Raw genomic sequence first — 24418 nt, 5'->3', positions numbered from 1 at the left:
GAAAAAGTAAACAACATTCTTTAATTATGAGTATTTTAATATTTCCATCATACAATATTGACTGGATTGTTTTAAATAACACAACCTCGTTGGTCATGAAATCTTTGGCCAATTTCACTTCAAAGCAAAGAGGTTGTTCACAATTAAGAAACCTACAATATTATTAATAAATTGCACAACATTTTATACCATTTTCAAGTAGAAACAATATTACTAATTATTTATAAAATGTCATTACCATGACAACAATTTACTTATATTTATTCAGAACGTTTTCAATACTGTATTTATAGCATTTCATGATTTTGAGAAAAAAAAAGAAGCTGTATTTGGAAAATACTCCATGATCTGCATAAAATTGGTCCCTTCAATGTCAAAGATCAACATAAAGATGATTAAATTCAAACTGGGATTATATCAAGAAATGCTTTAAGCTCTGTCTACATTATCAAACTTTATGTGACAAAAAAAATGTGATGTGCCCATATATGGATACGGTGATGTCATATCACTGCCATATTTAAGCATATCACTACCATATTTAGGCATATCACTATCATATTTGGGCACATCACACTTTTTTTGTCAAACTAGTTTGATAGTGTAGACAGAGCTTTATGCCAGTATTCAAAATCCCTGAGGCACTGTTGTACAATACGGCAATTACTGTACTGTACATTAACAATATACTTTATAGCAAATTCACTATATTGTTGTCATTGAGACTTGCATAGGAATGTAATATTTTATGTTGAAGTTCTATTAAAATTCCAAACCATTCACTTAAATAAATTAAACTTAAAATATATAAATTTGCATGTTGTGGAAATCTCATGAATATCTTCTCATTATTTGCCTCAGTTTTAGATTCATCAACAAAACTTCAAGTAAATCGTATCATAAAATCCTTAGGCTCTGTCTACACTATCAAACTAAAAAGATGTGATGTGCCCATATATGGTAGTGATATGACATCATCATGTCCATATATGGGCACTTCACATTTTTTTGTCACATAAAGTGTGATAGTGTACACAGAGCTGTACAGAAATGCATATTTTTTTATGCACTATTTTAAATATTTGCCTCATGTTTTGTCAATTATTAAAATACTATCAAGATCAAGTTTTTAATTTAGCCTAATATTAATTCTAAATAATATATGTATAAATAATCTGTTCAGCTGCACTCTCTAAATATATTTTTTATGGCTTCTAGGTAATCCCATATATTATTTAGAAACCATTTTGTAACTCTGTCTGTCAGTTCCTAACTGGTTTTCTCCAGTTAAATTTGTGTTTATACGCCGTAACTTGATTTCTGTTTTTATCTACAGGTTTCCCCCCACGAGCCAAACATTGCTGTTTTTCATATCCACTAATGTTTCCTCTCGTGATATTTGTTTATGGCTTTAGCTAATCCCATATATTATTTAGAATCCATTTTGTGCTCCGTCGATAATCACATCCAAGTGCCAGTTGCTGGTTTTCTCCAGTTAATTTTTTGTTTATACGCCATAACTTCATTTTTGCTTTTATCTACAGGTTTCACACCCCCCAACCCCAAGAGTCAACATTGCTGTTTTTTTATATCCACTCATTTTCCCTCCTGTGGCATTTTCAATGTATTATTGTGAGTTTTAATTGCTGTCGGAATCTATTGGTGTTTCGGTTGATAATACTTTGATAATTTCAGCCTTTTGAGATGGGGTCATCTTCTGGGTCATGTGCACGACTGAATCCATTACAACTTCTGGGTTTTCATTCACAAGTCTGAAAGATAAATATTTCATTTATTACTACTACACAATTTGGATACAAAATACTAAGCTATTAAAAACATGTAAAGCTCTGTCTACACAATCAAAATAGTTTGACAAAAAAAGTGTGGTGTGCCTAAATATGGTAGTGATATGCTTAAATATGGTAGTGATATGCTTAAATATGGTAGTGATATGACCAAATATGGTAGTTATATGACCACATATGGCAGTGCTATGACATCATCATGTCCATATATGGGCACATCACATTTTTTTTCACACAAAGTTTAGTCTATAAAGATAGTGTAGACAGAGCTTTAGAAATTGTTATTGGATATCTTTATTTTTTATAGCATCATCATAAAAATAAAGAGCAGAGAGAGAGTTGGGAAAGAGCAACTTACAAAAAAAGGTTTTCTGAGTGAGTATTGAAAAAAGAGTTTAATTTGCCCCAAGAATTGTTCCATTAAGCATGTATTAAAATTACTACGCCCAGGGACTATCATGTTTATGATCACCAAACTGCATTCAAACAACACATTACCATGTAGTGTAGTGCAAATATTAAAAATCGAAAACAGATACCATAAAGGGACATAAGAAAAACTTAAATACTAAATGAATAACCAAAAATGCAAAATCCACTAGTGCCTCATTCCCAAATTGTGCAACTCGGAATGCTCAACGGCTCGGTTTTGCTGACCTAACTTACTTGCGAATTTGAAGAATTAGTTGGTCACGCCTCACTGATTGAACGTTATCTAGGATACTGGAATGACCTTTAGTGACCTGTTGTCTTTCTTGGTCCAGGAGCCACTCACTTACTGCTTGGTTATTGTCCCAAAGATATGTCTGTTAAAAATAAATAAAATTATTTCAAAACAAAATCCACAATGTCTATTAAATGTACAAATTAATTACATATAATACAGTATTTCAATAAACAATATACAGTCAACTTTTACCGGACTCTCTGAAAACCAGAAACTTTCCGAAAACCAGACTTTTCTTGAGGTTCAAAAGGTCCAAAATTATTTTTTACCATTAAAAACATACAAACTGAAAACCAAACATATTAGGCCAGCCTAAATGTGTCAGGTATTGGGAGAGTTGATTGTATACTGATTTTTAGATTTCTGTTGTTGTTGTGTTGTAAAGTGAGAATATTATTTGTCTCTTATTTAAATATATAGACACATTTATACAAGACAATAACAAGCCATACCTTAGGGGCGCCTTGATCATCCACAAACCATCTTCTAAGCATAAACTTAATCTCAACATTTGACAGTGTATCGTTAGCCTTGCGTATCAGATCACACACTTTGTATTCCAGCAGAAGACGACGCACACGCCAGTAGAAGAATTTACGAGAATTCTTCCATTGTAAACTTTCCTGCAAGAATAAATGAGTGAAAATTATAGAAAAGTGATTAGAAATTAAAAAAACAATTTATTAAAATTCTGAACATTCCGACTCTTAAGAAATATTTTTCCAAAGTAGTATCCGAGAAAGATGTATACATGATTATAACTTTTCACTTCTAATAAACCTAGAACAAACAGAAGATTAATCAATGGTAGTGTTCCTCACAATGTTGTTAAGTGAACTTTACCAAATTAAGATTGCTAGTGAAATCTTAATGACTTACTGATATAACTCCCTTCTCTTGCATTCTGCCGGCAGTGTCGTGAAGATCAGCGAAGTTGACAGCAACTTGATGGTAGATTGGTAGCAGCAGTTCCTCTCTCTCCCTTAACTTGGACTTGATTTCTGTATAAAAACAACACAGTCAATTTGTATGTGTCAAAAATACACACTATTACTATCCCAGGCATTTGTCGGCCATTTTACGGAGGTTTTATACTAAAATTTTATTTATTTATTTCTCAAGTTTTACTAAGTATTTTAATCTAATTTTTGCTGTGTTGTTTATTCACATTTAAAGGATTCATACAAAATATTTTTTTTGAAATTTTAAAATCCTTTCATTTTAAATATACAGTAATATATGTCAGCCACAGAAGTCAGATTATAATGATGTAAAATTAATTGTGTAATCGTACCATTCTTTTCTTTATCACTTTGACCTTTGACCTGCAATGACTTCTCCAATTCCTGGTACTTAGGGTCAATCCTCCGCATGGCCTTCAGTAAATCTCTTCTCTTGAACTTTATCTCTACCGTGCCTTCGGGTTCTAAGACACCACCCCTGAAAAATTAAGCATAAATAAACCATATAAAATTATATATAACATTACATATTATAAACACATTAAAGCCCTGTCTACACTATCAAACTAGTTTGACAAAAAAAAGTCACATATTGTTGTCACATAAAGCTTTAATGTAGAGAAAATAAAGTGTAGTATTATTACCGTGAATCAACATCAGCGTACATCTCCATGTGTTCAGGGTTGATTGTAGGGTCAATGACCACCCATGACCCTCCTCTAAGTTCACCATTTGGTGGGATGTATACCATCACAGGCTGTTTGTACTCTACCAATGCATCTACGATGTATGACCCATACTTCAACACCTGCTCATACATATCTGAAACAGAGATTATACAATAAATTAATTTAGTTAATTTTGTAACTATATAAAAAGAAATTTATACAATATTGTAAGTTTATATTTTTCTATGTTCAGGCACCACCCTCCATACAATTTTCCATAACATATGATATTCCTTATTTTTTTAATACAACCTAATGTGCATATATTTCTGTAATTACAGGTATGTTATCTAATTTACATATCATTCAAGATGTCAATTAAGAATGGTTACCTTTCATTCCTCCTGAGAAACCTCTCCAATTAGCAAAGATGATAAGAGGCAATTCTTCACGGTTAAAATCTTTGATTGCTTGTGCTGTCTTGAAAGCAGAGTCAGGGAACCAGACCATACCAGCTTGTGCTATCACCTGATAATACAGAAGAGAACAGGTTACTATCACAGAATACAACACTAAAGCTCTGTCTACACTATCAAACTTTACGTGACAAAACAATGTGATGTGCCCATATATGGACATGATGATGTCATATCACTACCATATTTGGGCACATCACACCTTATTTTGTTTGATAGTGTAGACAAAGCTTTAGGCTAGTTAGGGATATTTAATATAACTTCTGCTACTGGTCTCTAGTTATATTAAGACATCATCTCCTCTTTGGCCACTCTGCTAAGCATCAAGTAAAACACCTTCTTAAGTTCTGTCTACACAATCAAACTTTATGCGACTAAAAATGTGATGTGCCCATATATGGACATGATGATGTCATATCACTACCATATTTAGGCACATCACTACCATATATGGGCACATCACATTTTTTTTGTCAAACTAGTTTGATAGTGTAGACAAAGTTTAGAGATCACTGGTGATTAAAATGTGATTGATTATCTTTACCTTGGATTCTGTGTCTGGGTTGCCTGGATCAGCTGGGATATCCAGATTCACTGTTCTTGTTTCAACAGCAATAACACCCATTGGAATTCCACCAAGTCTAAAGAAGCAAACAAAACAAGTTACTACTTACTGCATTCAATAACATAAATATAATATCATATTTGATATTTATTTAATACTTTTTAGTAACCAAATAGTTGTAGGGTAAACTTACTTAGCTCTGCCAACTACAACTGTTTGTGCCCATGGCTGCATAATCTCCATGAAGGAATCTTTGTCAAAAAATCCTGATTGCCACTCATTAGCAATATCTGGAATAAAAAATATATATAATTAAAGTATAATAGAATAAGCAATTTTGAATGAATACGTAAATATCAGATTTAAAAATATCAATACTGTTAAAGTATATACAATTAGGGGTTGTTTGTATAACATATGTTCATTAAGTATTTTCACCAACTATCCATTTAAAATTAATTATTTCACAGAGATGGTGTACCTGGATGAGGGCGCCCTGCCAGCATATGTCTTGGATCATAAGGCGTTTTTGTCGGAACAAACTGGACATCTCGTTCGACGACATCAATGCTTGGTACAACAGGAACGCTAGCTCCTCTGTGTTTTGGCATGTATGAGAGCCATTTGAGAAGCGTGTAAACACCGTGGAAATCGTCACGTGCAACAGCGTGGCTTACTCCGTTGTTATGCATGATCTGAATCCCGCCAAGTTGATTGTTTGACGTGTAAACATCACGACCTAGAACCTAATTATGAAAAACAGAATATTTATCAAAGCATAAGAAGGTAATTAAAACAGAAATATGGAATTTGTAAATTTTTATTTTATTCATTTTTCAGGTACAAACAACAACATATAAAACATGACAGCGGTGCAGCAACCTGTGGATTGTCATGAATGCTAAGTACTATCGAATTGGCTCTCCATAAATTTAATTGAAAAAGGAGAGGTATTTTCTTAAAACCACTGATTAATAGCCCTTTGACCTTTGACATGTTCTAGTGAATGAATATTCATAGCTTATCATACCTTATTAAGAGCTTGGTTGCCAGTCAGGATGATAGGCGAGTTCTCCACCTGGATGATTCGCTGGCCTAGACGCACAACATATGAACCAATACCAACTGCTCTACATGTCACCTGTGAACAAAAACAATTTACATACAGGTGAATGTTAAAATATATTTTCTTTAGCAAAATACAGTAAATTACAAGCTACTTTAAAATCATTAAAATACCCACCATGTTTAGTGTGATCACTTCCTCATAAGCTCTAGATGTACCACCAGCAATCATCCCACTGCCCCTCAAATTCTCAACACCTATTCCATCCTCTTGGCCTAAGAAAAAATATGTGTATGTAATGGTTAATAATTCAAATTATATATAAATTATCTTTATTATTTAGATATACAATATTACTACAGTACAAACAGAAAGAAATTGCATTGAAATGGTTGCTAAATATATTAAGCACAATAGGCCTATATTATAAATTATCTTAATATAATTATGAAAAAAGATAAAAATTTACCAATGATATCAGTAATCTTGTATCTGGATTCTCCCTCATCCTCCATATGAACGGCATGGACAGAGCCATCAAGCTTTTTGTAGTCTTCTGGAGTCAAATATAAATACTTAAAACCCTGCAAAAAATAAACGATATTTGTAAAATAGGAAAGTGAATTATAAAAACAATTTTCATTCTAAAATGTCACAACATTTCAAGTTGATCAACGAAAGTATAGCTCTGTCTACACTATCAAACTTTATGTGACAAAAAATGTAATGTGCCCATATATGGACATGATGATGTCATATCACTACCATATTGAAGCATATCACTACCATTTTTGGGAAAATCATATTTTTTGGTCAAACTAATTTGATAGTGTAGTGTTTTAAGGTAAAAACTATTGACATAAATTGGCTCTTATTCTATACCTTCTCTGGTGCATTTGGATCATCCCATGACACTTTGAACAACTGCTTAACCTCCTCTGCAAGGCCTATCCTGGCACCGCTATTGGCAGACAAGTAGATCCTTGGAATACCCTGAGCACGGGCCAACTCTGATGCTCTCTGTGAAAAACAATAGTACAGAAGTAATGAGATGAGATGTGATGACAACATTCCCTTGTTGATAATGAAAAAGAACTACTTTAGAAGTTACAAAACAAATAATTCATTTTATTATTATTTTTAATTATGGTAAAGCAATCAGCAGAATCTCACCTCAAAGAGATTGTCTTCTTGCGGCCCAAATGATCCTATCTGGTGAGTGATGTCATTGGCAATACAGACAACATCTCGACCTTCTGGATACTCTGGAGTTTTAAAGGTCATTTTCCAAGCAACCATACCGATCTGAAACAAAAAATATTTTAAATGTTAAATTACATAAAGTTTTATTCGTTTTATGTAAATATTTATTGATTGGAAACTAGATAAAAAAGATGATTAAAAACTTACCGTGTTTTCACCGTGCATTCGATTCATGGTGATTATTTGGCCATTGGCATCAAGTACAAGCTCAGAACAAGTGATCTGCAAGGCAACAAATACAGCAATATAAACATCAAGCTTACATAATAGCAGTGACGTAACAGCTATGAGCGCTCACTGGCTAAACCCAGGGGTCCTGGAGCTTATAGGGGCCTCTGAGTAATGTCCATAGGAAAAAACAGGCATTACAATGTTGGAAAAGGCTAAAAACGCCCGAGGCCTCAAGTGTTGCTTGGTTCCTAATCTAGGGGCTTCAGACCTCTGGGTTACGCCACTGCATAATAGTATACAGTTATTGAACAGGGAGAATATTTTCAAGAGTTGAACAATGAGATGGAGCTAAGTACGAAAAGTGAGGGATTTGTTCTTACCACATCTTCTGGGGCCTCTTCTTTACTGCCTGACAGTTTGCTATGTTTGTTCCACATTGAGACCAAGTTCTGTAACAATCAAAGACATTTTATTGTAAATTGTTTAACAAATTTATTTATTATCTTAATGTTAGTCGGCCTCCTATCACAGGCCGCTTGGTGTTTAATGGAGGTATCTTCTTGAAATGTAAAAAGAGATAGTTTTGATTGATATGTTCTTTGTTTTTATGAAGTTAAAACATACACTTACCTTTTTAAACATGTCTGGGTAGTCGTACACATAGGTAGTGTTAAACTTGGATGCATTGTATCTTTTAAGTTGTAGGTGATCTTTGGTCATGTAAGACATATTTAACATGCGTCCATGTAGTGGTCCTTGGCGTGGTCCCTCGGATACAAACTTTATCTGAAAATAAAGGTTAAAAAATTAATCAAACTTGTTATAAAATTGTTGTTATATTTGCCTGTAGATATATGGTAGTGATATGACATCATCATGTCCATATATGGGCACATCACATTTTTTGGTCACATAAAGTTTGATAGTGTACACAGAGCTTTACAGACTAGCACAATCTATGAGAGACTGGTGAGAATTTAATAACATACACAATATTTAACTTATTAATTTCTATACTTATAATGATTATTGATTCAATTTAGTACATTATATTTTAAACTCAATCTACACTTTCAAAGTTTATGTAACCAACAAAATGTGATGTGGCCATATATGGACATGATATAACCATATTTGGGCACATCACACTTTTTTTTATCAAACTAGTTTGATAGTGTAGACAGAGCTTTAGCCTTAATTTTGCTAAAAAAACTGACCATGCTTGATGCCATATCGGTCACTTCACGGTATGAGCTGATGTCCAAATTATAGCCAGACTCATTGGTTATGAAGAAACGCATTGCTATTGGTGTACTGTTGGAATTTTTCCTGTAAATTTATGTAGAAAACATTTAAAAGTTTAGAAAAATAAAAAATATAGAATTTTTATACATGATATAATTTTAGTCATTTCTTTAGTGATTATTATATTGGGTAAAGATGTTTGTTTCCCAAATATTGTGTAAGCATAGTCCTGGTCATTCCAACACAGTTTCTAGGTATCATAAATGACACATTAAAGCAACCATGTATTATATACGACTACACACAGTTTTTTGCCAACAATGTTTTGTACTTACTTAACATTAAAGCGAAGTTCAGCCTGCAACACACGTAGCTTCCACAATCGTGAGCCGTAGCGCAGCACCATTGATCTCATGCTTTCCTCAATCTTCATTGGGTCCATAATGACAGATGGGACAAAGTTCAAGAAGATGTGGTTGCAGTCTGTACGCTTAGACTAAAGATAAAGTCAAAATCAAGAAAATAAACTAAAAAATGTATAAAATAATTCCTAAAAGATTATAGTGACATTAGTTTTTTATCAGTTTGCTGTAAATTTTAAAGAAATGTTTACTGTTTATTCAAGACATTTACTAAAAATTAAGTAGCTTGTTGATAAAGGTTTAAGGTATCAATACTCACATTTGGATGTGAGAAGGCCAATTCCAGTTCATCAAGGGCCTCTAAAAGCATTCTCTCTCCTTCATTTTTCAGGTATTCAAAGGATGCTTCTTTCGTGACCATATCGGAATGTCGGATGATGGCACGTACAAAAAAGCGGTAGTCTGTCACTTCACGCCCTTCTTCAACCTGACAGTGTTAAAACAAAAGTGAATTACTGAAGAGGATCAATTTACAATACTTTTAAATAAAAGCAGACTAGGCTTTAGAAATATGCTACAAATAAAGTTGAGAATGCTAACCTTAGCTGAGCCCAAATAGAGGTGCATCCTGTGGCTTGCCTTATCCATGGCAACCAGGTCAAAGTTCCTCATACGGTTGATTTCAAGTTGGAAGGCCAATGCAGGCTCAAGATGTCTATAAATCGGATCTTCACCAAACTACAAAATAAGCAAAACAAAAATTGACATATTGGAAAGAGAAGTAGTTCTAGCTACTTAACAGAATAACCTCCAATTCTTGTATGTGTTTTTTATGAATTCTACAAAATATCAAAATAATCTTACGTCTAATCTTGCTCTGTATGTGAAGAACTTTGGAAACTCCCTCTTTTGTAGGCAAATGAACGTTATCCTACGAACATCGTTGCTTATCAAAATATCAGCCTGTAAAAACAAACAAAAAATCATGCAAAATTATTAATGTTACATAGCACACATTTATGTAACTTATTAGGAATTGGAAAGTGGTGTAAATCTAATTAGTTACCTTTTCTTGACAGAATTTGTAGAATTTGTCTGATAGTATTTTGTCATCTTTCTCTCCAACTACATTTAATGCAATGTTCAGGATGTGTATTGGCTCATCGGATGGACACTAAAATGAATATGTAAAAATAATTACATTTTACTGTAAGTTAGATTGATTTAAATTAGGGAAACATAACATGGAAATAAAAAATTGAATTAAAAAATGTATAGATATATATAGATATAACGCAATACAAGATACAAGGAGATGACAAACAACCAGAACGTCACTCACATAAATACGTAGCAAAATAGTAATTTTTTTTTATGGAAAAAATACAAAAAAAAATATTTACACCGATGAATTTAGCTTAAAAATTAAACTTACATTTTCTATATGACTGTCATACAAGTCCTCCCCAAATCTTCCTTGTTTCATCGCCGTAAACATTGCAATTACTTCCTGGAATTTTCTGTTTCATGAAAAAACATCCCCATGTTACTAACATTATTCTATTGTCCATATATTTGTAATGGGTAAAGGCGGGCGGTAACGGTAAGCAGAAAACCCCGAAGCTTGTCCGATGTAGAACATGTATCTATCCTCAGTGGAAACCGTCCGTATGCGCCGCACTTTGTGTAAATGGTCATAAAGAATAAAATTGATTCTATATTTTTATTACCGTTACTGCTCGTCTGTGTAAATTGGCCTTTAAAGCTGTGATTTTATTTCGCAGTGAGAAGATTATTGGGTCAACTATAAGGAAAGCAGACTTTAGGGGTGATACCAGACAGAAGCTTCACTTACGGTTCAAATTCTTGCATAGTCTCAAAAGCACACATGACGCCCATTCTTTGACACGGCGGCAACTTTACATCATTCACATCAAGGTCAACAATATCTTCACTAAGGCTCGCAACACGTGTCATTGGGTTTGGTCTGCTCTTAGCCAATCTGAACAAAACAATACATTATATTTATTAAACTTATAGTATTCATTACTCATTCATTAATTTTCATTGTATGATTTCTATAGATTAATTGTAGTGGAATTGTGGCTTGGTGGTTATGATGCTTGGCTACCAATCCAAGGGTCCTGGGTTCAAGTCCTGTCATGTCAGGATTTTGACAAATGACAAATTACAGCTCCACTCCCAAAGACTTGTAATAAGACTTGTGTTTGTGATGTGTTTATTTCGAGCATCTTGTGAAGGATAGTGAATGATTTTGCTTATGGTTATCTTTGGCAATTTGCCTAAATATACAACAAACAAATAAACAAACGTATTTTAAAAGTGAATGCAAACTAAATATAAAAACAAAATTTGCATGTGCTATAAACAGCCTTTTTGGATCACGCTGGAGGACATTCAGTTTGAATCTATTGTGAAATGTAAGCTAGGAACATTTCCAGGTTGTTGCATCTTTTTTGCCCATTCAATAAATAAGACTTTATTACATGCTATCTAGAAACACAACCATTCTATTAGTTTATTGTATATAACATCATGAAGCAATCAACATATTTGTTCATGCATTAATTGTGGTAGTAGATAGAGCTCGGCACTTTGGTAAACAACAGATACAATGAAGCAATGTAAAGCTCTGTCTACACTATCAAACTTTATGTGACAAAAAAATGTGATGTGCCCATATATAGACATGATGTTATATCACTAACATATTTGGGCACATCACACTTTTATTTGTCAAACTAGTTTGATAGTGTAGATAAAGCTTTAGGAAGTACATAAACGAACATAACATCCTTGAACATGAACACCCAATACATAATAAGAATAATGATTATTAATAAAATAACAACTTATAGACAAGATATAAAGAAATTGAACCATAATGCTTTGGGTCAGGTTATTGTATCACTATACTTTGTATAAAATAAATATAAAAAAATATAAAAAATATTGAAAACTGGTTACTTTTAAATATAGATTACATAACATAAACTATGAAAACACAACAAAAAATATATGTAAATAAACTTTATTAATTTATATGGATTGTAATTTCTAAATATTTATAAATGCATAATGCTATAAACTAAATCGCCAATAAAAAAACCAAAGATGTATCCATGTAGTAGCTAAACCAGAAAGCTAAAGCTCTGTCTACACTATCAAACTAGATTGACAAAAAAAGTCACATCACATTTTTTGTCACATAAAGTTCGATAGTGTAGACAGAGCTTTAAAAATAACAGAAAAGGAAGAATGCGTCGTAACAATGTTATTACATGCATGCAAATTGCTTTGAGACATTACCTCTTAATCTTCAATGAGTTGATGCTGAAGGGAGAAACGTTATATTAAGGTAAAAATTGGTACTTAGAAAAAAAGTATAGTCTTGTCAGCTGGTCACAATAACATTTTCTACATTGGAAACCAAACGGGTGTCCTGTGAATAGGTGTTGGCTGTAGTATTAAAACCAAATCTACAAAATATATTTCCTCTGCGTTCTACAAGAAAGTTTCCTCTGAATAGAGATCTCCCTGATCCCTGTATTATAAGATTTACAAAAAAAGTGACTAAAAGTACATTTGTTCCATTTCCCACTAAAGAAAATTGTTCCAAGATATATTGGTCAGATAAATACCAGTAAAAATAAGTGCTGAAAGTGTTGAACTTATTATTAAAACCAAAGCCATTCATGTATATACAATTACTGCAATGTAGCAACATTAATGTAAAGCTAACCAAAACACTATTTATAAAGAATCGCATAGCCATACTGTTATAATGAGATTATGATTATTTTATTTACCTGTTTGGGTGAGACGACGGTAACATAAACTGGAACTGTAAAACACAGCATCCACTGGTGAGTGATGCATGCTGTAGGCCATTCACTTCATACGCTATATAAGCTCTTCTCACATAAACCTGAAACAAATAATTAAAGATGTATTGTCCCTTGAAACACAAAAAAATGAAGGTCAGAATATTCTAAATTTAAATTGGCCATATCAAAGTAATGTTAAAGTTATTCACTTTAAGTCGAAAATTCGAGCCAAAAACAACAATTTTACGTAATTAACAGCTAAATTAACTTGATTACATTTCTTCTGGAAAATCATCGCGAGCGAAAGTAAACAAAGATTTGAAACCATGATTATACATTATGCATGATGCTAATTAGGATTGTTTACAACTCTTCACGGTTGAGAAGGTGTTCTCACACAGACCGCGAGGAAGTTTTATGATTATGCATACAGAGTAGCCAAATAAGCGTGTTGCATTATGAGATATGTTTTGATCGAAAACTTTGACTGGAAGTCAAAGTTATTTTTTGAACCAAAAAACGTCTGTATTTCAGTTAAATGATTTTTTTTTCGACTAATTTTTGGTGAAAGTTAATGACTATTATGATACTTCAAAATGACCCACTTTTTTTCAAAATCTTTTATTTTTTATTTTTTTGGAATTTCACAAAGGGACAATACATCTTTAATGAAGATAGTATGACTATCTGGAATTGTCTGTTCCTTCCGAATTCAGGGGAAATCCTTTATTAAGGGGACACTTTGTTGAGTTTCAATGGCGTCCTATTCTACTATATATGTTTTAGCAATTTTTGGCCAATCTTTAGTCCTGGAACACATTTGTTGGGCCTGTTAATGGTCGTTTTACTATACCTCAAGAGCAGCTCTTCGGATGACTTCATTACTATGGTAGAAGAAACTTGGAAGAACATCGAACACTGCGGTCTCTGACATGATCACTTTCTGCAAAAAACATTTCATCACTATTAATATTCTATCAAGACTTACTCCCCAAAAGGATGTGAATATATATCCGTAAAAGCAGCAGCTACTTAAAAATTGGAAAATGTTTGGCGTGTTTCCAAAATATATGAAGTATCATTTCAACCAATTGTCTGGTTTCAGAGCCTTTAGTAAACAAAGCAATACACTTACTTTAAGACTGTCAGGACAGAACTGATGGCCGTACATGTCAATGGCGTTGAGGAAGATGGACTCAACTTGATTGTGCCGTACTTCATACGACGGCTGATGTGCTGCTATTAGCACCTGCCTAGCTCTCAATGATACCTTGGAATTATCTTGCTTGTTTAGGCTTGTTAGTTCTCCAATCACTTGGCTCAATTCATCAATCAACCCTGGCTCTTTTTTACATAATTGGTCCTAAAAAAAACACAAATATTGTAGATTATTATTATATATATATCTGTTAAAAGTTTATATTAAATACAATGGAGTTCCTCTTTTAAGACACCTCTATTGAGGGGACACATAAAATGAACAGGGGAAATATGTAACTGTGGCCAACCCCTATACAGAGGACATTTTTATTAAAGGGACACTTTATTGTGTCCGGAATGTGTGGAGTAGAGTTGTGATTTGGTGGTTATGATGCTTGGCTACCAAGTCATGGGTTGAAGTCCTCTAATGTCAGCACATTTCCTAATGACAAATTACAACTCCACTCCCAAAGACTTGTAATAAGACTTTGTTTATGTAGAGCATCTTGTATATGTTTGTCTTATGAACAGGATTGCCACCTTTAACACTTTGACTGCCAGAGGTTTTTCCAGTTAGAAACTGCCACTGCCAGCGTTTTTAGCCCAATTCGATGTTTTTATTAAAGCTGATTGAAACCATGTATGTGATCTGATTTATATGTAATTTAGACTAAAATAATCATAAAGATTTTAGCTTTACAATGGTACCAAGAACGATTTTGAAATCGCAATATGTAAATCGTAATAGTAAAATGAAAGTAACCCACTTTTTGAGTTTTTCGTAGTTTCGCGCAAGAAAGTCGAGATATTCGCGATTTTGTGCAAGACATCACAATATGAAAATATCGCCCGGTGAGATCAACAAACAACAAAAAAGTTACTTACACGGCACCGATAGGCCTATAAAAACAAGTTATCACTATCGAAAAATGTATTACATTTTATAAATCATAAATCTTACATCAATGTTTCGCCAAAATCCACATAGTAAAGACATCAGGCCTAGTTAACCAGGCCTAAAGTTGGTCAGGAACCGTTTTACGACTAGGCTAGGCCTAGACTAGCCTAGTACTACTAGCCTAGATAGTAAACTGATGATAATAACAAGTTTGTTGCATGAAACTCGGTCACTTTCAGTAAAACACCAAAACAATTAGGGTATACATACAATAATAAAATTAAAGACTTCATATTGAAAATGACTCCATTATTTTTTATTCAGATAACAAACAAACATGTCAATCCACAAATACCTTTGTAATGCTTCGGCGGCATAGCTAGCGCGCGACCGATACACAATGCGCCAAGCCATCGCTCTACGCGCTACTGTGATGCGCGGTGTTTGTTATTTCGACAGGTACCATTTTGACAGTCGTTCGTAACCAGATTAGTTACTTTCAAATTGTAAAATATTTACGGTCCAGACCGAATATAGTGTTCATATTTATAATATATACCAATAATTAACCTATCTACCGGATTTCGTAAAAAAACGCGAAAAACGAAGATCTTCGTGTTTGGCAGTCAAGCGTTGTGTTTCCAAAAACGAAGATCTTCGTGTTTGGCAGTCAAAGTGTTAAGGAGGATAGTGAATGAATTCGCTTATGGTTATCCTTTTATAAATATAAAAAGAAAAAAAGAAGAAAGATGTGTCCCCTGGTACACACTTGTAAAAACAAAAAAGTTAATTATTAAATACTTACAATAAGCATAACAACAAGTATATTCTTCTCTTTAACATGATAATGTGAGAAAACATATTGCACTGCGGTCATCATGTCTCCCTTCTTCTGATCGATGAGGGCGGTAATACACTTATCGTATGGACCTTGCTGGAACACCTTCTCTATGGTGAGGTACTGAAGAAGGAGGTCATGGATGACTGACTTCATGTGACCTCTGATACCATTACGATATCTGTCAGGATACAGAAAATGGTGATGATTAAAAATTATTCATTCAAAATATAAAATGTGTTGTGAGAATGCAACTGCAGTGAAAATTAAAAGTCTTATAAGAAATCCAAGTAACAAAATGTAAAGTTGTAAGGAGGTCTACAATGTTGAAGCTGTCACACTAAGAGCTCTCTGACAATAGACAATAGATACTTCACCATCTGACAAAATAGACTATTTAAGTTAACAAGTCAGAGCTACCACAGTTAGAGCTCTTTGACAATAGGTAGGTCACATGTAGTTCACAACCTGACAAAATAGACTATTTAAGTTAACATTTGTGCAATAGAATTACCTTTGGACAAGTTGTATGATTCCCTGAGTGTGTAGGAAGAACGCATCACGATCTGCTTTTTTGGCTAAAGTAGCTGCATGTTTGTCAATTACATTCGCAATCTAATCAAATTAAATGATTCTTATTAGTGAAAATTATTTAATTTCATTTAGCTAAAGCAGGTGAGGAGATGCACCACTAAAGCTCTGTCTAACTATCAAACTTTATGTGAGAACAAAATTGGGCACATCACACTTTTATTTTTGTCAAACTAGTTTGATGGTGTAGACAGAGCTTTATTGAGCCAGAACTTGATATGTACTTAAAAACGCTTTAAATCTTACCTGTTGACTTGGGAACTGGCACAGCACCGATGTAATGTTGCTGTTGTACTGGTTAAGAAGCTTTTTGATATGCTTCTCCACGTCGCTAGGAACTCGACCCACTATACTGGATACCATCTCCTGCATCTCAAGTAACGGCAAGGCAGGGTTACGCACAGACTTCATAAACATTTGGACATATTCTTCACACTTAAAAAAATATTAAACAAATTCAAATAAAGACACATTTTGTGGGTGATTTTAATAAAGAAATGTAGTAAAAGGAATCTTCAGAGAACCTGAAAACAGACAATTCCTAATACTGTATCTAAATTTGGACAGTATCATAGGCAACTTCTGTAATACAATGTCACATATGAATCACACATGCTGCCTGTATCATCTTAACTTTTAATGATACAGGCACTATGAGACACTGTATTATATAATAATAATATTAATTTATATAGTGCACATACCACTCATGAGTGCTCAAGGCGCATTAAAAAAAAACACAAATGAAATTCAATATAGAATATGCCTATGATACTCGACAAATATTGTCATATGTGGAGATACAAAACTGCGAATCGGGTGAACAAAATTGATGAACTTACCTTTTCTTCAAAGTATGGTTCAGGCAAGCAATATCCATTCATTATGTTGTCAAGTGCCTCCTTAGCTTTCTGAAAAACTTGATGCAGTTTAGATCCATGTACGGAGGGTCCCTGAGGTGCTGGAAATTGACCTATATACATTTGAGCCTAGAAAGAAATAAAACAAGATTATTTATTTAAAACTCACAGAAAATTTGTGAGGAATATCTTAAAGTTACTATAAAAAAAACAAAATAATAATTCATAAAATAATCTTATAGAGAAGCATGAACAAGAATGGTTGCATTGTACATTTATTTTTTTTATGAAAATTGATCTTTACCCTTTGAACTCTACTTGGGTCATCCAACTCCAGCCTAGCAACAATGCTTCCTTGGTCCAGTACAGCTCCACCTCTTTTCACATAATGGACACTGAGAAAAAAAAAACATTAATGTTAAGCTTTGTCTACACTATCAAAATTTATGCGACAAAAAAGTGTGATTTGCCCAAATATGGTAGTGATATGACATCATCATGTCTATAGATGGGCACACAGGTTAAAAGTAGACTCACCATCCATCCTCATTAGCTCTCAAACTCATCACCATTTTCATCACTTCAATCTCAGCATAAGGTTGTCCTGCAAAGCAATGTCCACCATCTTCAACTGTGAACTGAATCAGCTTGCCAGCAGAGGGGGAACGTAAGATTGTTGGATCATTCTCCTTTTCAAATACACAAGTCTGGTTGCCAATTGTGATACGGTAACTGAAATAAAAGTTTAAGCAATTATTAAATCTAGAATATTTATTATTATTTATTATGTTTCTGTAATTGAGGTGAGAATGAGAAATTCGTTGAGGTTTAGCTTTGTGAATAACCATTTATTATGTAATAACAATTACATGATTTTTAAATCTTTACATCTATGTTTAAAATGAGAAAAGTCAGGGTTAGGGTTATCAAACTTACCTATCAACTTGTTCTTTCATATAGGTGGTGTGGCAACTACCATCATATGAAATAAGTAGTCCTCCATCAGTGAGATGATGAACCTCAATATCAATACAAGAATCATTCGTACTCAAAAAGTAAGCATTTGGACCTTGACGAGTCACTTTGGTCACATATTTCACCCCTTCTTGAATCAGCTCTACCTCGCGAGTGTTGTCTAATGTATTGGAAGACAGGACTTGTCCTCTGAAAAAACCATATTATTTATTATGCACCAGTTTCTATCTATTAACACAATCAGTTAACTAACACCACTTTCACACTAAAAGCAAAACTCTGGTATTTACGGTTTTATTTAAAAAACCCCGGTGTTGCTAGGTTGGTGTGAATAAGGTATCCCCAGAGTTTCTCGATGTTTTGAATGGTCACAAACCTTGGGTGTCTCCGGAGATCACTGCGGAGTTTTGGTGTGAAAGGGGTATAATTGAACTAATGCATGATGTATTTCTTATTTATATTAGGATACCTCTTCAGTATAAGACTATTCCACAAGAAGGGCCAGTATAGGACCAGCACACCAGGAGACAATTCCCTACTCTTCTTGAATAGTGTACCAAGTTGTGTTACCAAGTTGTGCTACTATTCTTAACCATGCAAAACTTTAAATACTTTGTTCTTTAAAATATTTACCTTTCTAGGGATGTTTGATATTCAGAGAAGTTATTGTGAATTGACGTATCAGCTACATGTAGAGAGCCTACTATCACACCAAGCATCGTATCCGGTTTCTCAGCCTAAAAAAATATATTTCATTTTAATATAATTTTATAACTTCATTTCGTTTGTTGGCTGCTCAACACAAAGAAAACCTAAAGCTCTGTCTACACTATCAAACTGGCTTGACAAAAAAAAAGGTGTAATTTGCCCAAATATGGTAGTGGTATACTTGTCCATATATGGGCATGATATTTTTGTCACATCAAGTTTGATAGTGTAGACAGAGCTTTATGGGAGAAAAAGTAGTTTGTGTCCACACCAGTTTTAACCCAATAAACATTTTGTTTAAGAGGTTACCATATTAAATTCTAGCTCCTTCCTTATGTTTTAAAATTTAATATTATCTATCATTGTAAAACAAATATTATTTGGAAAAATAAAGTTGAAGTTGAAGTTGAAATGTAGTTTGATCCTTGACAGTGAATGTTGGCAAAATCAACAAAACTGTAGTGTTCTCGGTAAATACACTATTAGATGTAATTGACTACATCAATAAAACTAAATTTAATTAGAAATAATGCTAACCGTTTGCTTTTCAGCAATTAGTTTGTCCAACCAGCCAGTGTCAAACTCATTGTCTTGGAAGTTGTCTGTTTCTAGAAGTTTGATGAGATATTCAACCGTTGTCCTGAAATCACCTCTGATTGAGAGCTCTTTCAAAGCCACAACCATGCTCCTGTTAAAACAAACAATTATTTACCATTTTATTTATTTTTGTCTAAAGGTCTGTCTACACTATCAAACTTTATTTGACCAAAAAAATGTGATGTGCCCATATATGGTGATGTCATATTACTACCATATATGGTATCAAAAACAATTTTAAGCCTGCAATTGGAAAGCCAAATAAGATCATGCAAAATAACTGTATTATTTGACTATAACTATATATTTAACTATAATATGTTAGTCTCAGTTATAAGCCCTAAAAACTTTGGTTGGCGGGCTTATACCAGTATAATATTTTAAGTTAAAGACAATTATTTAAAAAGTATTTTCTCACTCTCTGGCTTCTTCTCGGTCTTCCCCAAATGAGAAACAATGTCCAAATTGTGAGTCTGCAAATTCGTGAAGGCCACCGGATGCGCTAACACTAAAGTAACCCCACACGTTCTTGTTGCTACGGAAGTTGAGTTCTTGCACTGTTCCGGAACTTGGTTTGAAGCCCTGTAATTAGAGAGAGAGATTATAATTGAGATGGTTTGAAAATTAACTATAAGCCATTGTGTCAGAATTCAATATTTTTAATTATGCCTATCATCAGTTTGTCATCTTGGTTTATTACATAACAATACAGAAAATGTTATCTTATAACTATCAAATCAGTTAATCAAAATCAATTTATTACATAAAACAAAGGATATGTATGAAGATGTCATAAAAAAGTTATAAAAACAGGAACTAAAAATAAGCAAAGCTTTTAAGCTGAGACCCTTAAAATCAATAAGGTAATAAGAAGTTATTAATATCAATAACAAAAATAAAAACAAAAACAATAAATTACTTTAAAAGATGATAAATAGTGAATATATGTTTGAAATTGAGATAAGTTGACCAAAAAAATGTTCACATAAATTTTTAAATAAAAGGATACAAAATTACTGTAGATAACAAATTGTATTGTATTATTTATTTTTAATTTTGTTAACCTATTATGAATTTTGAAGTAAGGTTTGTATAATTAATTTTTTTTTTTCAGTTACCTCATCTGGATTTTCACTCGTTATCCTAGCAGCGATGACAGCCCCTTTAGGAACAGGAGGGTTAGTTGGACTGAAAATACAACAAGAAAAGAAAATAAGTTACACTCACAAAAAGAGACATTACTTTATTATCTCTAACATAATTGGTTACATACTAAAATATTACATTACTTACTTTTCAAAATCAATTTGTGAATCACCAAAAGGAGATTCCCCGTAAAAAGTGCGGATATCTTTGATACGGTTGAGAGGAATACCCATAGCAATCTGTAAAATATTTATAAAATAAAGTCTTTAGGTACACAGCTAATAAGGAAACAATTGATCTGCACAATCAATCGTTCACTCAAACTAGTAAAAATGCCCAAATATGGTAGTGATATGCCCAAATATGGTAGTGATGTCACATCATCTTGTCCATATATAGGCACATCACATAAAGTTTGATAGTGTAGACAGAGCTTTACTATATTCTTGTGGAAATACTTCATTGTACATACCTGTAGTTGTAGAGAGGGCAGGTTTACCCCAGCCACCATCTCTGTACATGGATGTTCGACCTGCAGACGAGGATTCAACTCCAAAAAGTAGAATTTACCCTCTTCATCATTGTACAAGTACTCAACGGTTCCAGCACTTACGTAGCCTACCATTTTAGCTAAAGTGACAGCGGCCTAGAAAACAAAGAAAGAGAATGCATGAGGCAATAATGAGGATATTCAAGCACTTACGTAACTAAAGATCTGTCTACACTATCAAACTTTATGTGACAAAAAGATGTGATGTGCTCATATATGGACATGATGATTTCATATCACTACCATATTTGAGCATATCACTACCATATTTGGGCACATCACACTTTTTTGTCACAAAGTTTGATTGTGTAGACAGAGTTTTTCAATTTCAGCCTAGCCTAGACAACAGATTGAATGATATAATACTGTTTTAATTTCATTATTAAAAGTTTGAAAACAAATAATTCATAAATTTACCTTCTCCATCTCCCTGAAGACTTCAGGCTTGGCGATTGTTGTTGGAGCCTCTTCAATAATTTTTTGATGGCGACGTTGAATAGAACAATCACGCCCAAATAAGGAAATAGCATTTCCATATTTGTCGGCAATCAATTGCACTTCAAGATGACGGGCACTAGTAATATAAAATAAAATTTAAAAAAATCAAACATTTAATCTATGGAAGGCCATCACCGCCAAAAATACCATAACAAACATACAATGCATTTTTTTCGGAAATATACAACGTATATTATTTATTTATTCCTTTCAGTGAAACATAAAAAGGGAAGACTGTGGAGAGATAAGGGCTGTCAAAGACAACTATCGCCAAAGGGCATGTCTCTAAAACTATAAAAAAAATCTTTTGCGAATACATTGTATGTTTGTACTAGTATTTCTGGCACTGATTGCCTTCCATATTTATCATAATATTGTCTATTTCTATGAATTCAGTACTTACTATTAGATGCTTAGTGTTACCCAGAAATTTAATTAGGTTAAGGCTTTAGTGCTGAAGTGGAATGGTACAGTACTTAATAAACTTGACAACTAATCTCAGGGTCAAAGGGTCAAAGATCTAAAATGGCTAAACAACTACATGTTTTGTGTATTTAGATCCTGGTCTAGTGTTAAGTTCTGTCTACATTATCAAACTTTATGTGACAAAAAAATGTGATGTGCCCATATATGGACTTGATGATGTCATATCACTAGCATATTTGGGTATATCACTACCATATTTGGGCACATCACACTTTTATTGTCAAACTAGTTTGATAGTGTAGACAGAGCTTCAGGAGTAAATTGTACAAGGAATATGATCATTACCTCTTTGCCAATTTCATGACAAATATTGGTGATCCTGGTACTTCATTTTGAACTTGTTTGAATAAGCTGTGGAAGTCGTCGGCATTTTCTACCATACGGATGCCTTTTCCGCCTCCTCCTTCTGATGCCTTTATCATGACAGGGAAGCCAATACGCTGGGCTTGCTGTAGTCATAACATTAATAAACATTACAATTTAAAAGAATCACACATAAAATTAAAATAATGATTTTAATTGTGTATTATATGTATTGTCACCCATTACGGCGGAGAAAATTTGTACAGCAATTCAGTTTGCTTTTGTTTAATCCTGTCATGTGTTTTGTGATGTTTATTTGTATTGTTTTATTATGTTTTTAATTGACAAAATAAATGAAATAATTTTAATCTGTCATTCTGTCAAGTACTGTAGCCAATTCTCAGTACTGTTATTATATTCTTGATATATGTCCAGTATGATTCAACAATACAATGTCACATATGTATCACATTTGATACCTGTATCATAATACAGACACCATATGTTATACACATGTTACACTGTATTACAGAATGTGCCTATGATACTGGACAGATAATGCTATATGGAGATACAGTACAGAGAATGAGGTTTAAATGTGTAAAACATGTTACACTGTATTACAGAATGTGCCTACGATACTGGAGAATGAGGTGTGAATATGTCTCCTTACCTGTACGCCAACATCAGCATCAAGAACACAGCCTTTCTTGTACAACATTTCAGGGACTGTAATTGATTTATTCTTCTTCATATCTTCAGGAGACCATTCAATTGTAAGCCCATCCCCACTCCATGGTAGTGTAGGCACACCTGCACTCTGAGCCACTATTGAAGACGCTATCTTGTCGCCAAGGGCCCACATAGCATGTTCAGGTGGTCCTAAACAATGTAAATAAATATTATTAAATATTCCAATCTCATCTCAGTCCATTCTTGATTGATAGTCAAAATACTAAATCTTGACTTTATTATTAATTTTTATCATGATATTTGAACATAATAATGCCTTTAAATTATTTTTTTTGCATAATCACTGGGGAATTCCCTTGAATCAGCTTAAAGCTCTGTCCACACTATCAAACTTTATGTGAAAAAAAAAAAGTGATGTTCCCATAAATGGACATGATGATGTCATATCAATACCATATTTGGGTATATCACTACCATATTTGGGCACATCACATTTTTTTGTCAAATTAGTTTGATAGTGTAGACAGAGTTTTAGTCTCAATGAGAAAACAAACAATAATGTTCAAATAATTAAGAGTAAGTTGTTAACAAAACAACAAAAGAAAATAAATACTATAAAACGTGTGTTTGCATAGTAAAGTTAGTGAAAAGTCTTTCATTCTATTCACTTTTAAGTGTTTTCCAGGGACAATGTTTTATAGCTTGGAGTATAAATTATAAATTTGTACTTGAAGGTGATTAAGAAACTATCAAACTAGTTTGACAAAAAAAATGTGATGTGCCAAATATGGTAGTGATATGCTTAAATTTGGTAGTGATATGCTCAAATATGGTAGTGATATGACATCATCATGTCCATATATGGGCACATCATTTTTTTTTCACATAAAGTTTGATAGTGTAGATCTTTAGAT

General features: G+C 33.3%; 1 protein-coding gene across 3 annotated transcripts in view; it reads right to left on the bottom strand.

The window, feature by feature from the left end:
* Window positions 1–26: 26 nt before the first annotated feature.
* LOC144849169 (acetyl-CoA carboxylase-like) overlaps window positions 27–24418 on the bottom strand; it is a 30460-nt gene continuing 6068 nt past the window's right edge. For 2 of the 3 annotated variants that reach the window (XM_078706197.1, XM_078706213.1), the window contains exons 6-51: window positions 23485–23693; window positions 22794–22957; window positions 21942–22098; window positions 21447–21620; window positions 21122–21213; window positions 20947–21016; window positions 20247–20410; window positions 19769–19919; window positions 19157–19260; window positions 18485–18712; window positions 18086–18280; window positions 17853–17943; window positions 17531–17677; window positions 16935–17123; window positions 16612–16712; window positions 16065–16278; window positions 14297–14524; window positions 14015–14104; window positions 13144–13262; window positions 12644–12667; window positions 11169–11315; window positions 10749–10833; window positions 10380–10487; window positions 10178–10276; window positions 9914–10051; window positions 9633–9800; window positions 9287–9447; window positions 8924–9035; window positions 8337–8492; window positions 8087–8155; window positions 7683–7757; window positions 7446–7577; window positions 7155–7292; window positions 6742–6856; window positions 6450–6547; window positions 6237–6347; window positions 5688–5952; window positions 5400–5496; window positions 5186–5282; window positions 4558–4693; window positions 4142–4319; window positions 3830–3975; window positions 3415–3536; window positions 2988–3158; window positions 2475–2614; window positions 27–1772 (exon numbers count right to left, since the gene is read on the bottom strand). In XM_078706197.1, coding sequence (XP_078562323.1) covers window positions 1640–1772; window positions 2475–2614; window positions 2988–3158; window positions 3415–3536; window positions 3830–3975; window positions 4142–4319; window positions 4558–4693; window positions 5186–5282; window positions 5400–5496; window positions 5688–5952; window positions 6237–6347; window positions 6450–6547; window positions 6742–6856; window positions 7155–7292; window positions 7446–7577; window positions 7683–7757; window positions 8087–8155; window positions 8337–8492; window positions 8924–9035; window positions 9287–9447; window positions 9633–9800; window positions 9914–10051; window positions 10178–10276; window positions 10380–10487; window positions 10749–10833; window positions 11169–11315; window positions 12644–12667; window positions 13144–13262; window positions 14015–14104; window positions 14297–14524; window positions 16065–16278; window positions 16612–16712; window positions 16935–17123; window positions 17531–17677; window positions 17853–17943; window positions 18086–18280; window positions 18485–18712; window positions 19157–19260; window positions 19769–19919; window positions 20247–20410; window positions 20947–21016; window positions 21122–21213; window positions 21447–21620; window positions 21942–22098; window positions 22794–22957; window positions 23485–23693 — 6308 coding nt within the window. In that variant the 3' untranslated portion in view covers window positions 27–1639. The remainder of the gene's footprint in view (window positions 1773–2474; window positions 2615–2987; window positions 3159–3414; window positions 3537–3829; window positions 3976–4141; window positions 4320–4557; window positions 4694–5185; window positions 5283–5399; window positions 5497–5687; window positions 5953–6236; window positions 6348–6449; window positions 6548–6741; window positions 6857–7154; window positions 7293–7445; window positions 7578–7682; window positions 7758–8086; window positions 8156–8336; window positions 8493–8923; window positions 9036–9286; window positions 9448–9632; window positions 9801–9913; window positions 10052–10177; window positions 10277–10379; window positions 10488–10748; window positions 10834–11168; window positions 11316–12643; window positions 12668–13143; window positions 13263–14014; window positions 14105–14296; window positions 14525–16064; window positions 16279–16611; window positions 16713–16934; window positions 17124–17530; window positions 17678–17852; window positions 17944–18085; window positions 18281–18484; window positions 18713–19156; window positions 19261–19768; window positions 19920–20246; window positions 20411–20946; window positions 21017–21121; window positions 21214–21446; window positions 21621–21941; window positions 22099–22793; window positions 22958–23484; window positions 23694–24418) is intronic. The other variant, XM_078706204.1, reaches the window with a different exon arrangement.

The sequence above is a fragment of the Antedon bifida genome, chromosome 1 (assembly GCF_963402885.1).
Source record: "Antedon bifida chromosome 1, ecAntBifi1.1, whole genome shotgun sequence".
NCBI lineage: Eukaryota > Metazoa > Echinodermata > Crinoidea > Comatulida > Antedonidae > Antedon > Antedon bifida.
The sequence above is the reverse complement of the archived record's forward strand: the minus strand, read 5'-3'. Positions and strand labels throughout refer to the sequence as shown.